This window comes from Neomonachus schauinslandi, chromosome 12 (genome assembly GCF_002201575.2).
Source record: "Neomonachus schauinslandi chromosome 12, ASM220157v2, whole genome shotgun sequence".
Lineage (NCBI taxonomy): Eukaryota > Metazoa > Chordata > Mammalia > Carnivora > Phocidae > Neomonachus > Neomonachus schauinslandi.
In genome coordinates, this window is record NC_058414.1 from 5058007 (window position 1) to 5073800 (window position 15794).

A 15794-nucleotide genomic window follows, 5' to 3' on the forward strand; every position below is an offset into this window, starting at 1 on the left:
TTCTCCATCCATGTTCCAGTAGCATTAAATTCCCCATATCTTGCACAAAATGGTCATCTTGTAAATGAGATTTATTTCCTTCTGCTGTTCGCTGGGATGTCTTCATCCCAGTTGATTCAGAAAAGTTAGGTGTTAGGTATGTATTTTGCTCAATGAATAAATGACTATTTTCCTCCTTTTCTTTTTTCTTTTCTCTTTTTTCTTCCTTCCTTCCTTCCTTCCCTTCCTTCTCTCTCTTCCTCCCTTTCCATTTCCTTTTCTTTTTCCTTTCCCTTTCCGCCTCCCCCTTCCTTCCTTCCTCTCTCCTTAATTTTAATTTTTTTTATTCTTATGTTAATCCCCATACATTACATCATTAGTTTTAGATGAAGTGTTCCATGATTCATTGTTTGTGCATAACACCCAGTGCTCCATGCAGAATGTGCCCTCCTCAATACCCACCACCAGGCTAACCCATCCTCCCACCCCCCTCCCCTCTAGAACCCTGTTTGTTTTTCAGAGTCCATCGTCTCTCATGGTTCGTCTACCCCTCCGATTTCCCCCGCTTCATTCTTCCCCTCCAGCTACCTTCTTCTTCTTTTTTATTTCTTAACATATATTGCATTATTTGTTTCAGAGGTACAGATCTGAGATTCAACAGTCTTGCACAATTCACAGCGCTTACCAGAGCACATACCCTCCCCAGTGTCTATCACCCAGTCACCCCATCCTTCCCACCCCACCCCCCACTCCAGCAACCCTCAGTTTGTTTCCTGAGATTAAGAATTCCTCATATCAGTGAGATCATATGATACATGTCTTTCTCTGTTTGACTTATTTCACTCAACATAATACCCTCCAGTTCCATCCACGTCGTTGCAAATGGCAAGATCTCATTCCTTTTGATGGCTGCATAATATTCCATTGTATATATATACCACCTCTTCTTTATCCATTCATCTGTTGATGGACATCTTGGCTCTTCCCACAGTTTGGCTATTGTGGACATTGCTGCTATAAACATCGGGGTGCACGTACCCCTTCGGATCCCTACTTTTGTATCTTTGGGGTAAATACCCAGTAGTGCAATTGCTGGATCATATGGTAGCTCTATTTTCAACTTTTTGAGGAACCTCCATACAGTTTTCCAGAGTGGCTGCACCAGCTTGCATTCCCACCAACAGTGTAGGAGGGTTCCCCTTTCTCCGCATCCCCGCCAACATCTGTCATTTCCTGACTTGTTAATTTTAGCCATTCTGACTGGTGTGAGGTGGTATCTCATTGAGGTTTTGATTTGGATTTCCCTGATGCCGAGCGATATTGAGCACTTTTTCATGTGTCTGTTGGCCATTTGGATGTCTTCTTTGGAAAAAGGTCTGTTCATGTCTTCTGCCCATTTCTTGATTGGATTCTTTGTTCTTTGGGTGTTGAGTTTGATGAGTTCTTTATAGATTTTGGATAGTACCCCTTTATCTGATATGTCATTTGCAAATATCTTCTCCCATTCTGTCGGTTGTCTTTTGGTTTTGTTGACTGTTTCCTTTGCTTTGCAAAAGCTTTTTATCTTGATGAAGTCCCAATAGTTCATTTTTGCCCTTGCCTCCCTTGCCTTTGGCGATGTTTCTAGGAAGAAGTTTCTTCGGCTGAGGTCAAAGAGGTTGCTGCCTGTGTTCTCCTTTAGGATTTTGATGGACTCCTGTCTCACATTGAGGTCTTTCAACCATTTGGAGTCTATTTTTGTGTGTGGTGTAAGGAAATGGTCCAGTTTCATTCTTCTGCATGTGGCTATCCAATTTTCCCAACACCATTTGTTGAAGAGACTGTCTTTGTTCCATTGGACATTTTTTCCTGCTTTGTCAAAGATGAGTTGACCATAGAGTTGAGGGTCCATTTCTGGGCTCTCTATTCTGTTCCATTGATCTATGTGTCTGTTTTTGTGCCAGGACCATGCTGTCTTGATGATGACAGCTTTGTAATAGAGCTGGAAGTCCGGAATTGTGATGCCGCCGGCTTTGCTTTTCTTTTTCAACACTCCTCTGGCTATGCGGGGTCTTTTCTGGTTCCATACACATTTTAGGATGATTTGTTCCATTTCTTTGAAAAAAGTGGATGGTATTTTGATGGGGATTGCATTGAATGTGTAGATTGCTCTAGGTAGCATTGACATCTTCACAATATTTGTTCTTCCAATCCATGAGCATGGAACGTTTTTCCATTTCTTTGTGTCTTCCTCAATTTCTTTCATGAGTATTTTATAGTTTTCTGAGTACAGATCCTTTGTCTCTTTGGTTAGATTTATTCCTAGGTATCTTATGGTTTTGGGTGCAATTATAAATGGGATCGACTCCTTAATTTCTCTTTCTTCTGTCTTGTTGTTGGTGTATAGGAATGCCACTGACTTCTGTGCATTGATTTTATATCCTGCCACTTGACTGAATTCCTGTATGAGTTCTAGCAGTTTTGGGGTGGAGTCTTTTGGGTTTTCCACATAAAGTATCATATCATCTGCAAAGAGTGAGAGTTTGACTTCTTCTTTGCTGATTTGGATGCCTTTGATTTCTTTTTGTTGTCTGATTGCTGTGGCTAGGACTTCCAATACTATGTTGAATAGCAGTGGTGATAGTGGACATCCCTGCCACGTTCCTGACCTTAGGGGGAAAGCTCTCAGTTTTTCCCCATTGAGAATGATATTCGCTGTAGGTTTTTCATAGATGGCTTTTATGATATTGAGGTATGTACCCTCTATCCTTATACTCTGAAGAGTTTTGATCAAGAAAGGATGCTGTACTTTGTCAAATGCTTTTTCTGCATCTATTGAGAGGATCATATGATTCTTGTTCTTTCTTTTGTTAATGTATTGTATCACGTTGATTGATTTGCGGATGTTGAACCAACCTTGCAGCACAGGGATAAATCCCACTTGGTCATGGTGAATAATCCTTTTAATGTACTGTTGGATCCTACTGCCTAGTATTTTGGTGAGAATTTTTGCATCCATGTTCATCAGGGATATTGGTCTGTAATTCTCCTTTTTGATGGGGTCTTTGTCTGGTTTTGGGATCAAGGTAATGCTGGCCTCATAAAATGAGTTTGGAAGTTTTCCTTCCATTTCTATTTTTTGGAACAGTTTCAGAAGAATAGGTATTAATTCTTCTTGAAATGTTTGGTAGAATTCCCCTGGGAAGCCATCTGGCCCTGGGCTTTTGTTTTTTGGGAGATTTTTGATGACTGCTTCAATTTCCTTAGTGGTTATAGGTCTGTTCAGGTTTTCTATTTCATCCTGGTTCAGTTTTGGTAGTTGGTACATCTCTAGGAATGCATCCATTTCTTCCAGGTTATTTAATTTGCTGGCATAGAGTTGCTCATAATATGGTCTTATAATTGTTTGTATTTCTTTGGTGTTGGTTGTGATCTCTCCTCTTTCATTCATGATTTTGTTGATTTGGGTCCTTTCTCTTCTCTTTTTGATAAGTCTGGCCAGGGGTTTATCAATCTTGTTAATTCTTTCAAAGAACCAGCTCCTAGTTTCGTTGATCTGTTCTACTGTTCTTTTAGTTTCTATTTCATTGATTTCTGCTCTGATCTTTATGATTTCTCTTCTCCTGCTGGGTTTAGGCTTTATTTGCTGTTCTTTCTCCAGCTCCTTTAGGTGTAGGGTTAGGTTGTGTACTTGAGACCTTTCTTGCTTCTTGAGAAAGGCTTGTATTGACATATACTTTCCTCTTAGGACTGCCTTTGCTGCATCCCAAAGATTTTGAATAGTTGTGTTTTCATTTTCATTGGTTTCCATGAATTATTTTAATTCTTCTTTAATTTCCTGGTTGACCCATTCATTCTTCAGTAGGATGCTCTTTAGCCTCCATGTATTTGAGTTCTTTCTGACTTTTGTCTTGTGATTGAGCTCTAGTTTCAAAGCATTGTGGTCTGAAAATAGGCAGGGAATGATTCCAATCTTTTGGTACCGGTTGAGACCTGATTTATGACCTAGGATGTGATCTATTCTGGAGAATGTTCCATGGGCACTAGAGAAGAATGTGTATTCCACTGCTTTGGGGTGGAATGTTCTGAATATGTCTGTAAAGTCCATTTGGTCCAGTGTGTCATTTAAAGTCTTTATTTCCTTGTTGATTTTTTGCTTAGACGATCTGTCCATTTCAGTGAGGGGGGTGTTAAAGTCCCCCACTATTATTGTATTGTTGTCGATGTGTTTCTTTGCTTTTGTTATTAATTGGCTTATATAATTGGCTGCTCCCATGTTAGGGGCATAGATATTTACAATTGTTAGATCTTCTTGTTGGATAGATCCTTTAAGTATGATATAGTGTCCTTCCTCATCTCTTATTATAGTCTTTGGTTTAAAATCTAATTTGTCTGATATAAGGATTGCCACCCCAGCTTTCTTTTGGTGTCCATTAGCATGGTAAATTGTTTTCCACCCCCTCACTTTCAATCTGGGGGTGTCTTTGGGTCGAAAATGAGTCTCTTGCAGACAGCATATCGATGGGTCTTGTTTTTTAATCCAGTCTGATAGCCTGTGTCTTTTGATTGGGGCATTGAGCCCATTTACATTCAGGGTAACTATTGAAAGATAGGAATTTAGTGCCATTGTATTGCCTGTAAGGTGACTGTTACCGTCTATTGTCTGTGTTCCTTTCTGGTCTATGTTGCTTTTAGGCTCTCTCTTTGCTTAGAGGACCCCTTTCAAGATTTCCTGTAGGGCTGGTTTCGTGTTTGCAAATTCCTTTAGTTTTTGTTTGTCCTGGAAGCTTTTTATCTCTCCTTCAATTTTCAATGACAGCCTGGCTGGATATAGTATTCTTGGCTGCATATTTTTCTCATTTAGTGCTCTCAATATATCCTGCCAGTCCTTTCTGGCCTGCCAGGTCTCTGTGGATAGGTCTGTTGCCAATCTAATGTTTCTACCCTTGTAGGTTACATATCTCTTCTCCCGAGCTGCTTTCAGGATTTTCTCTTTGTCTATGAGACTCGTAAGTTTTACTATTAGATGTCAGGGTGTTGACCTATTTTTATTGATTTTGAGAGGGATTCTCTGTGCTTCCTGGATTTTCATGCCTGTTTCCTTCCCCAAATTAGGGAAGTTCTCTGCTATAATTTGCTCCATTATACCTTCTGCCCCTCTCTCTCTTTCTTCTTCTTCTGGGATCCCAATTATTCTAATGTTGTTTCGTCTTATGGTATCGCTTATCTCTCGAATTCTGCCCTCGTGATCCAGTAGTTGTTTATCTTTTTCTGAGCTTCTTTATTTTCCATCACCTCATCTTCTATATTACTGATTCTCTATTCTGCCTCATTTATTCTAGCAGTTAGTGCCCCCATTTTTGATTGCACCTCATTAATAGCCTTTTTGATTTCTACTTGGTTGGATTTTAGTTCTTTTACTTCTCCAGAAAGGGTTTCTCTAATAACTTCCATATTTTTTTCAAGCCCAGCTAGTATCTTTAAAGTGATGATTCTGAACTCTAGATCTGACATTGTACTAATGTCCGTATTGAGTAGGTCCCTGGCAGTCGGTACTACCTCTTGTTCTTTTTGTTGAGGTGATTTTTTCCGTCTTGTCATTTTGTGCAGAGGAGAATAGATTAATGAGAGAACAAAATGCTAGCAGAGTAACAACGTCCCCAGAAAATATACTCTAAACAAATCAGAAAAAACCTGAAGCAGTGGGAAAAGAAAGGGAAAGAGAGAAAAAAGAAAAAGAAAAAAAAGAAAAAGATAAAGATAAAAGCAAAAACAAACAAAAGAAAACAACAACAACAAAAAAACCAGAATGTGATCAAATATGATCAGGCTGGTACATAGATCAGTGCCACACACTAGATTTGGGGTGTATTTTGGTCTTTTAGAAGAAAGTGCCTCCCAAAATTCTAAAGAAAGAAAAACTTATATATGTACAAAAATAAGGATTGATATGATGAAGGGATGGAATATGACTGTAAAAATGGAAAGTATAAAAAATTTTATAAAAGGAATTGATAAGAAGTTCTTTGAAAAAAGAAAGAAGAGGATTTAAAAAAAGAAAAAAAAAAGGGAGAGGATGTGATCAGGCAGGGGAATAGAAAACACCATATACTAGAGATTTAGGGTATATTTTGATCTGTTAGAAGAAACTATCTCAAAATTTTAAAGGAGAACAACTTATATATATAAGCCAAAAATACGGGTAATTACTATGAAGGGATAGAATATGACTCTAAAAATGAAAAATGAAAATGTTTTTTTTTTTTAAAAAAAGGGATTGATGTTGGTTGAAAAAGGGAAAAAGAAAAATTCAAAAAGAAAAAAAGACAGTTAAAAAAAATTAACTTTGAAAGACTACAGAATCATGGTAAAAAAGCCATGAATTCTATGTGCAGTGGTCCCCTAGAGCTGGAGTTCTGCCGTTCTCATTGATGGGTAAACTTGGCCTTGGCTGGCTGTTCTCGCTGATCTTCTGGGGAGGGGCCTGTTGCCGTGGTTTCCAAATGTCTTTGCCGGAGGCAGGATTGCCCCGCCCTTGCCCCCTCCCAGCTATGTAATCTGCTCGGGTTTGCTCTCCGGGGCTTTTGTTCCCTGCGAGCTTTCTGTTCAGCTTTGGAGGTGGAGAGTGAAAATGGCGGCCTCCAATCTCCGCCCCGGAGGAGCCGAGAACTCGGGGCCCCGCTCCTCAGTGAGCCCCCAGAGAAAAGCCGTCAGTCACTCCCGTCTCCCCGGTCTCCAGCCGCACTCCGTGCTCACCCGGCCTGTGACCGCGCGTTTCTATCTCTGGCACCCGACCCCGGGTGGAGTCTCCAAACCCAGCAGATCCCTGCGGTGCACTCCCGCGCGGCTCCTCCCGGGGGAGGAAGGTGAGTCTCCCCGGATCTGCCGCTTGTTGGGTCCCTGCTGGAGGAGCAGGGGCCCGACTGTGCCCGGGATCACGGTTTATGGCAACCCTGAGCTGAGAGCCCGCAGCTGGGCTCCACCTCTGCAGCCGGTTTCCCTGCTCTGTTACCTGGGAGCTCTGCCGCACTCAGGCACCCCTGGTCTTTCTGTGACCCCGAGGGTCCTGAGACCACACTGTCCCGGAGGGTTCCACCCCCCGCTTAGCCACCAGAGTGACGTCCCTCGGCGGAGCAGACTTCTAAAAGTTCCGATTTTGTGCTCCGCGGCTCTATCACTTGCCAGAAGCGGCCCCCGGAGGCCCCTCCCCCGCCGTCTATCCTCCCGAATATCGCCTCGGATTCACTTCTCCGCACGTCCTACCTTCCAGAAAGTGGTCGCTTTTCTGATGAGAGAGTTGTTGCTCTTCTTTTCTTCGATCTCCTGTTGAGTTTGTAGGTGTTCAGAATGGTTTGATCCCTATCCAGCTGAATTCCTGAGACCAGACGAAATCCAGGTCTCCTACTCCTCCGCCATCTTGCTCCTGTTCCCTTCCTCTCTCCTTCTTTTTCTTTCTTTCTTTCTTGTATATTAGGATCCCACAAAATGAGAGTTCCCCTCTCTGTGTTGGGTATCACACCAAATCCCAACCAGGAATGGCACCTGCTGTGAGCTATTAAATAGTGGGTTTAGCAAAGAACACACCTTTTCATGGGAGCAGCGCACAGGTTATAACCTGTGGCTGCCCCATCACCATGCTATTTGCTCACAGCAAAGATCCTCGGGAAGGAAATCCAGTAGTACCTGGAGTCTGATGATCATAGTCTGCACGTGACAGACATTCTGTCACTCTCATCTTTCAGCTGCTCTTAGGTTTCACCCAAACAAGCAAGGGAAGAAGCCTTCATAGGGCAGAAGCATTTCAGGGAGGTGGTCACTAAAAGCAGCGAGCTAGGACCTGGATGATCAAACACGTTACCAAAGCTGATGGGAAATACAGTTCAATGATATCCACTTCTAGCCACAGTGACCAGAGCGGGCTGCATGTCCCAGGCATTTTTTTCTGAGAGGATTTCAGGGCAGTGAAACTCCTCTGTGAGGTACTCCCGTGGTGGACACACATCATTGTATGTATGTCCAAACCCATAGCACATACAACACGAAGAGTGGAGCCTGATGTCACCAATGGGCTCCAGGTGATGATGATACATCTGTGCAGGTTCACTGATTGTAACGGGCACCCCTCTCTGCCGGGGATGTTGATAATGGGGAGATCATGGGTGAGGGGGGAAGGTATGTGGGAAATCTCTGTACTTTCCTCTCATTTTTGCTAGGACACTGACACTGCTCTAAAAAAAAATGAAGTCTTCTAAAAAAAGATAATCTTCAAAGAAGAATGTAAATCAAATTAAACCAAAGCAACCTGTCAGCCAGTTATTTAGAGAACTGTCTTCTCCTGGCTGACTCCCCAGCACCAAAAATGCCTTTTCTAACATCAACTCCTTAACTCGCTGAGTGCCAGAGAAGAGCAGGCTCCGTTCAGCTCTGGGAGCCATGATGAGCAAGAGGCTTCACCAACACCTCGAGGGGGAGGGCGGATGAAGGACACCCCCAGAGCTGAGAACTCGCAGCCTCCCTCCACTCCATCCTGGAGCAGGTGAGCTCTCTCCAGAAGGAACGTGCAGACCCAATACCCATGTTATGAGAGCCTGGGCTATTTTATAAGCATCGGGACCTAAACAAATCCTGCACAGTCGTAAGTGTGTCTGTCTTGAAGAATCACAGGAATGAACACCAAGGGAGATTTCCTGTATTCCGCAAAGGGAATGTTTGCCTTTTCCTGCCCCGGGCCCCTTGGGTATGTGTACTAACATGGAACTGACTACCGCATCAAAACAGCCCCAACACTCTAGAGATTGACACGGTTTATGAAGCTCTCTTTTGCCTAAGGGCATTGTCTCTCTCTCTTTTTTTTAAGATTTTTTATTTATTCATTCGAGAGGGAGCGAGAGCACAAGTGGGGGGAGAAACAGAGGTAGAGGGAGAAGCAGACTCGCTGCAGAGCAGGGAGCCCAATATGGGGCTCGATCCCAGGACCCCGGGATCATGACCTGAGCCGGAGGCAGATGCTTAACGACTGAGCCCCCAGGCGCCCCTAAGGGCATTGTCTTTTCAAAGATCTTCTCTTTAAGTGTGCCCCAATTAATGTGATGGAATTGGTGGCCTCCTCCCACCATCCCTATGCAGTGCTGGTGACACCATTCCTAATCATATGCCAGAGCATTTCCCTTACGAATGGCCCAGAATATGGGGGTGCCTTGGGTGGCTCAATCGGACTCTTGATTTTGGCTCAGGTCGTGATCTCAGGATCCTGAGATCGAGCTCTGCATTGGGCTCCGTGCTCAGTGGGGAGTCTGAGATTCTCTCTCTCCCTCCCCCTCTGCCCCTCCCCCTGCTCCCTCTCTCTAAGGTAAATACATAAATCTTTAAAAAAAAAAAAAAAAAGAATGGCCCAGAACATGGATTCTCATGTCCTAATCTCTGTAAGAACAGACTGGGGCTTTTATTTAAGTTTCCAAATCGAAAGGAAGCTTTAAAAAAGAAAAAAAAAACAATCAGTCATATGCAGAATGCAATCATCAGACTGCAATTGCTAATGTCTCCTCTCGGAGAATCTTTCATATCAGGAAAAAGCATGGTTAAGGGGCTGATTATAAATTATCAACTGCTTGCTCGTCCCATTAAAAGCTGGGCATGTTCTCTAATAAAACAGAAGAGAGAAACCACATTTATTAACAATTAGTAGATCTATTTTAAGCAAGGGTCGGGAACTGGACTTCAGCCCGCTCTGGTATTATTAAAGAGCATGACACATAAAACCAAATCCCCAGGCAAGCAGCTGCTGAATCAGCACCAGCCAAGATGCCAAGGTCCCAGTTAAGCAAGCGCACAGGCTACTGCCCTGACTCACTTAATCCTGCAGGAAGCTCGGGAGAGGGATTATAATTTACTGCTGGAGAAGAGGGAAGTTTTTTAATGCTTGATCTTTAAGGCTGCATGTTTTCTCATTGTTACACTGCCATGCTACAAAGTGGTAGCTTCTACTCTGTAAAGAAACAAATTTTAAAAAGATATAATTTAAGAAAGGGTTCAGTTTGGAAATGGTTTTCAAACCTGCACTTGTCAGGCAGGTATTCTGTCTCTCTGCATGCATTTGGAGAACCGGACCCAGGTATCAGCATGTTAAGACAGGACCCACCAGGCCATTTTTCTACAAACTATGTAACTAGCTTGAGAGTGGCAGTAGTCTCTTGGGAGTGCGCTGAGCTAGACTTGTCAAGTAGGGCACAGTTAACATGTACTGTTTTTACTGTTAATCAGACCTCAATAAAATAGTATTTTTAAGTATAACTAAATTGGGTAGGGAGCACCTGGGTGGCTCAGTCGGTGAAGCGTCTGCCTTCGGCTCAGGTCATGGTCCCGGGGTCCCGGGATCAAGTCCCACATCGGGCTCCCTGCTCAGCAGGAAGCCTGCTTCTCCCTCTGCCTCTGTCTCTCCCCCTGCTTGTGCGCATGCACTCTCTCTCAAATAAATATTTTTAAAAACTGGATTGAAAATATAGGAATGGTGACTAAACCATAATACATTCACTGATCAAACTTCACACACGCATTAAAGTAGTTTGTAAACCTGTAGTAACATGGCATTCTTCTCCAGACAAAGTTTGTTGGAAAAAACGTGCTTAGAACAAGGGCTACTCCGTAAAACAAAGAGACCAGAGACTCTCGTCACTTGCACATCACGACCCCTGGAAGCTCTGCCTACAGCAACCGCCACAGAGCCACGGGCTTCTGGGAGCCGCGAGGCTGCAGCCTGGGGTGCCTCCCTCGTGGATCCAGCGTAGACCAAGTTCAACTGCTTCCACGGGAGCCCTGCGGCTGGGACCCCAGCTACAGAAGGCCCCCCCAAGGGGCAAGCCCCACACTGGGTGGGTGGGTGGCTCCACCCTGGGAAACGGGTTGGCATCATCTGGCGTGGGAGGAGATGCCGTACCCCACAACTCATCAGCTCCGCCCCCAGCTGTGCAGCGAGGCCTGCAGCAAGCTTCTTCCCCTTGTTCGCGTACCCCGTGGAATGATCTGTAAGATGTGTGCTCTCCTTTGTGCATTAAGTGGCCACCTAGAATTTTCATGATAGAGTTTAAACAGATGCAAAGCATAGAATTTCAGGGAGAATCCAAATCCTGATATTTTAAAACAAAAGAGTTCCATCACTCTCTTCAGTGCAACCACCAGAATAAAAACACCCATGGTGATGTGATTTCCACCATTACCCATTTTAAAAAATATTGGAGCAAACTGCTTTTTATGAGTGAAATATGTCCTATCATCTTTTATTCTCGTTTTGTGAGAAATACGACTTCTATTCACTCCTGCCTCAGAATTAGACATATTTTTATGCTGGAACGTTTCCATAGTTGGTCACTTCATCATACTCTATCATAAAAACTGTTTAAGTGCTGAGATTTAATGTTCTGTTTCCTGTGACTCTGTGAAAATATGTTCCCATAGATCAAGTTATCAGGAACAACAGTCGTGGCACAAAATCGATCAAACAACGTGATGATGTATCTTGAAAAAAAAATCAGAAATTCTATTGGTAATAAAATTCTCAATACTATGATCGCAGGAGGCTTTGCCAGTGTTTCCAGTGAGGCTGACATGGGCAGAGGAAGGGGCACATGACCCTAACCTCAGGCACATTCCCGGGCAGTGCAGATCTGAGAAAGGATGCTGGTGGGCATCTCGGGGCTGGAAACTGGTTGGGTCGGGGTTTAGCTGTCAGTGTAAACATGCACCGGAAGCTGCATTTGGGAAACTGATTGCTGACTGTGTCTACATGTCTGTGGGCCAGCCTGTCAGTGGACACTGGAAGGGTCAACTCGGGAGGCTGCCCCGCTGCATCGCTTTGGCGCCAAGGATGCTGGCGCGGGCTCTGGAGCTGGACCCCTACTTGGAGATGCACACGGGCCTGTGACCCCCGCCCTTCCTCCGAGCTCACCCTCTACCGGGACTGAGCTCAGCAGTCCCTGCTCCCTCGGGATGATGGCGAGCTGGGGAGGGGCCACTTAGCCAGTGGTCATCCAGGCGAGCCACTATGGATTGTCACCTAGACCCAGCTCTGTACCCCCGAGACCCCATGTCTGACCTGACAACGAACAAGCGCAACCCAGCACGATTCACTTTTCAGTTCTCCTTGGACCCGAGAATGGGTTGGCAGTGACCCCTCCCTGAGGTGCCCGGAGCCTTACCTTCCATTGACCACGCTCTTCTTCTCCAGCCCACTGGGCAGAACCACGGTGACCGCCACCATGCTGTTCCTCAAGTTCTCCTTCATGTGCAGCAGGTTCTGTGGAGGGCCAGGGGACACATCCCGGGGAAGCTTCTGTCTGCTGTGCACATTGGGCGTGGTCGGTTTTCCAGGAGGAGGGGGGGCACGAGCCTTCATCTTCCTCCTTAAACAGTGACAGCACAGAAGGACTGAATGAGGCGACAGCTTCCAACTATGACCTTAATACCATCACCCATGAGCATCCAGCAGGTTTCTAGGACTTGCCCTCATGACAAACCATTCTGATAAGTATTTCTCCCTCCTCAGAACAGCCTTCTGAGGTACATAACCCTTTTTAAAATCCCCCAAATTGGCACACTCCTCAATACTAACAAAAAGGGGACAATTAAGAAAAACAGAAGAAGCATGCTTGAAAAGAAGTGTGCTTGAAAAGAAGCGTGACTGAAAAGAAAGGATCAGCCAAAAAATGGGTTTACCACCAGCGAGTGGCATGGTCATAATTTATACAGATCAAGGAGGGGTTGGTGCAGCAGAGTTTGCGTGGACCAGCCCTTTCTGAGCCACTGAGTGGCCACCTAGTTATATGGACTCCACCAATGGTCTGCCTCACTCCAGCTTCGATCCATGACCATGACCAGCTGAGGCTCTGGAATCCACAGATCCATGATGTTGGGAACATATTATGACAGCATCAGGATGTACTAAATTAGCCAGAAAGCCCATCTGACCAACGCCCACCCATAGGCCACTGTGCATGCAGGTGGCTGCTGGGCAGTGAGGGACACGAGTGATAATATTGTCACCTTATTCCTGGCTATGCTTTGAATTCTCAGTTCACTTTGTAGGAGATTTATAAACATATGACAGCAAGTCACCCCATCTGAGAAACATGAACATTTTTAAAAAATTTTTTAATTAATTTTATTTTTTACTATACTTTTATTTTATCATGTTGTGTTAGTCACCGTACAATACATCATTAGTTTTTGATGCAGTGTTCCACGATCCATTGTTTGCGTATAACACCCAGTGCTCCATGCAGAACGTGCCCTCTTTAATACCCATCACCAGGCTAACCCACCCTCCCACCCCCCTCCCCTCTAGAGCCCTCAGTTTGTTTTTCAGAGTCCGTCGTCTCTCATGTGGAGGGCCAGGGGACACATCCCGGGGAAGCTTCTGTCTGCTGTGCACATTGGGCGTTCATCTCCCGCTCTGATATCCCCCCCCGTCATTTTCTCCTTCCTTCTCCTAATGTCCTCCATGCTATTCCTTATATTCCACAAATAAGTGAAACCATATGATGAGGAACAAGAACATTTTGAGAAAGTCTTGTCTCCTCCAGATTATTCAGGAAGGCAAATGGCCTTACTTGACGTATGTATTTTATTTTATATAAAGGTATGTCTGTCTACATGTATGCATACATATGTGTATATATATATGTACATATAGACATTTATGTGTACATAAGGACCTTATTTTACAGAGGCCCTAGGTATTTTATAATAGCTAGTATTTACTCAGCACCAGGGCCTCTGCTAATAATAACTTTAGGAAGCTCACCTCATTCAATGCTCCAACTATTTGGCAGCTGAGAAAATTGCACATCCAAGAGATTCGTAGCAACCCTAAAGGCCCATGGTTATTGGTGTTGGAGCTGGGATGGAGAGCAGATGTGCCCGACTCCCAGGGGCTTCTCCTGCCCACCTTGCCACCCCCCCCCCCCCCCCCCTGCCATGCTCTGCTGATCCACAAAGAGCTAACGAGCTTAAATCCTCCCGCAGAGCAATCTTCTTGGGGGCACTCTGGCCCAAAGTATCAGGCACGGTAATTCCATTTCTAGAAATTGGTCCCAAAGAAATAATCCCCCAATTATTGCACCATGGGAGGTTCAAAGGTGCTCAGTATGACATAATTTACAATGGCAAACAAACATAAAATAATCGAACCACAGGTCAATAAGAGACAATTTCAAAAAGCTATGGTACTTTAAAACAATGCTATACTGATACTAGTTAAATACACTCTAAAAGTACAAAATTTGATGTGCCAAAATACTTGATTTAGGTTTTTTTTTAGAAAACAAATATTATTTTAGAAAATTCCGTTTTTAAGAGAATTAGGCATTGTTGCAATAGATCATAAACAATGTAGAAAGACACACTAAAGAATCTCCGGGTTATGTGTATTATGACATTTAGATATTTTCACTTCTACGCCATTTCCTACTTTTTCTATAATATCACCTATATATGAATTACTTGTAAAACAAAAGAGGTTGCTTAAAATTGGGGGGGGAAATAGTAAATGGGATTCCGAGCTGGGCACAAGCTTCTGCCATTCATGTCACTGGTTAACACAAAGATTTGGATCAGAATGACATTCCAGTCTCCTCCTCTACTGTGATGCGTAGACATCAATTAATTCCCTTTTTTCTTGGTAAAAACCTTACATCTGTGTCATAATTTTTATCATTTGTGCCTATTCTTACCCCTTACATACTTTCTAATTTTTTAACTTACAGAAATGAAAATGAAGTAGTTGGCATATAGCATGTGGGTGGAAGGGCTTTATATTATTAATTCACCTACCCTCCCGGTGACACTCTCAGGAGGTACTAACTATTTATAGGCAAAGAGTGTGGGCACATCTTGGTAAGACTAGAAAGTGGCAGAGCTAGCAATAAACCTGAATGATTTTAAGCACTGAATTCTCCAGCCCGTTATGAAGAATGGATGTCATCCCATTTTACAGATGGGGAAGTCGAGTCCCGGAGAAGTAGGTTACAGAGTCCTTCACTAGTCAGTCTTGGGTTCGGGGCTAGATGCTCAGGCCCCCAGCAGCCCACTTGCTATTCACGTTACCTCCCAAAGATGTTTTCATTGGGGAAAAAAAGTGTTTATTTTTATCATTTTGGGGAAATGAATACATTTGCCCAGGGAGCTCTCTCTTTATTTCTGGATACTAATAAACCTGGCTGGAACTCCTTCTGAGTCAAACAGAAGCAGCTCCTGCTGCCTTTATTCTTTCAGCCGGCATGACCATGGGAGCAGAAGCGGGGAGGGAGGCGTAAGAAATTGCCAGTCCCCGAAATTTTTCCCACATGAACAGTCTCCCCAGCTAGCCACCTGCCCCAGCTCTCATCACTGACATCTGCCCACATGCAGCGTCCTCCTACCATCTAGACTCCGCCAGTGGATCCTGTTGCCTCTCGGGATTCCCTCACTCCAAACGCAGGAGATGAGCACCGACCACAGAGGGCTGTGCATCTTCTCACATCTTACTCCGCACGGTGCACCCTGACCCCACCCCCCATGCAAGAGTGACAGCCCTGCAGGCTGTGAGGACACCCAGGGGAGCTTCTGTACAGCACAGTGTTACGTGGGTATGCACGTGTGCATGCGTGCATGCTTGTGCATGCTTGTGCATGCACACTGAAGCTAGCCAACACTGATAAAACTGGAACATTTCACACAGCAACATAAATTTCTGGCTCCGGTAAGATCCGGTAAAGCCCTCAACTCCTTCATAGCAAAAACCGGGTGTGTGCTTCCATTTGGACTCAATGCTCTCACATACCTGTCCCTTGCAGGGCTGTAGCTAA

At 44.2% G+C, this 15794-nt stretch overlaps 1 protein-coding gene across 1 annotated transcript in view; it reads right to left on the reverse strand.

Moving 5' to 3' along the window:
- COBL (cordon-bleu WH2 repeat protein) overlaps positions 1-15794 on the reverse strand; it is a 289484-nt gene that overhangs the window by 172167 nt on the left and 101523 nt on the right. The window contains exon 2 of the mRNA XM_044920215.1: positions 12150-12353. Coding sequence (XP_044776150.1) covers positions 12150-12346 — 197 coding nt within the window. The 5' untranslated portion in view covers positions 12347-12353. The remainder of the gene's footprint in view (positions 1-12149; positions 12354-15794) is intronic.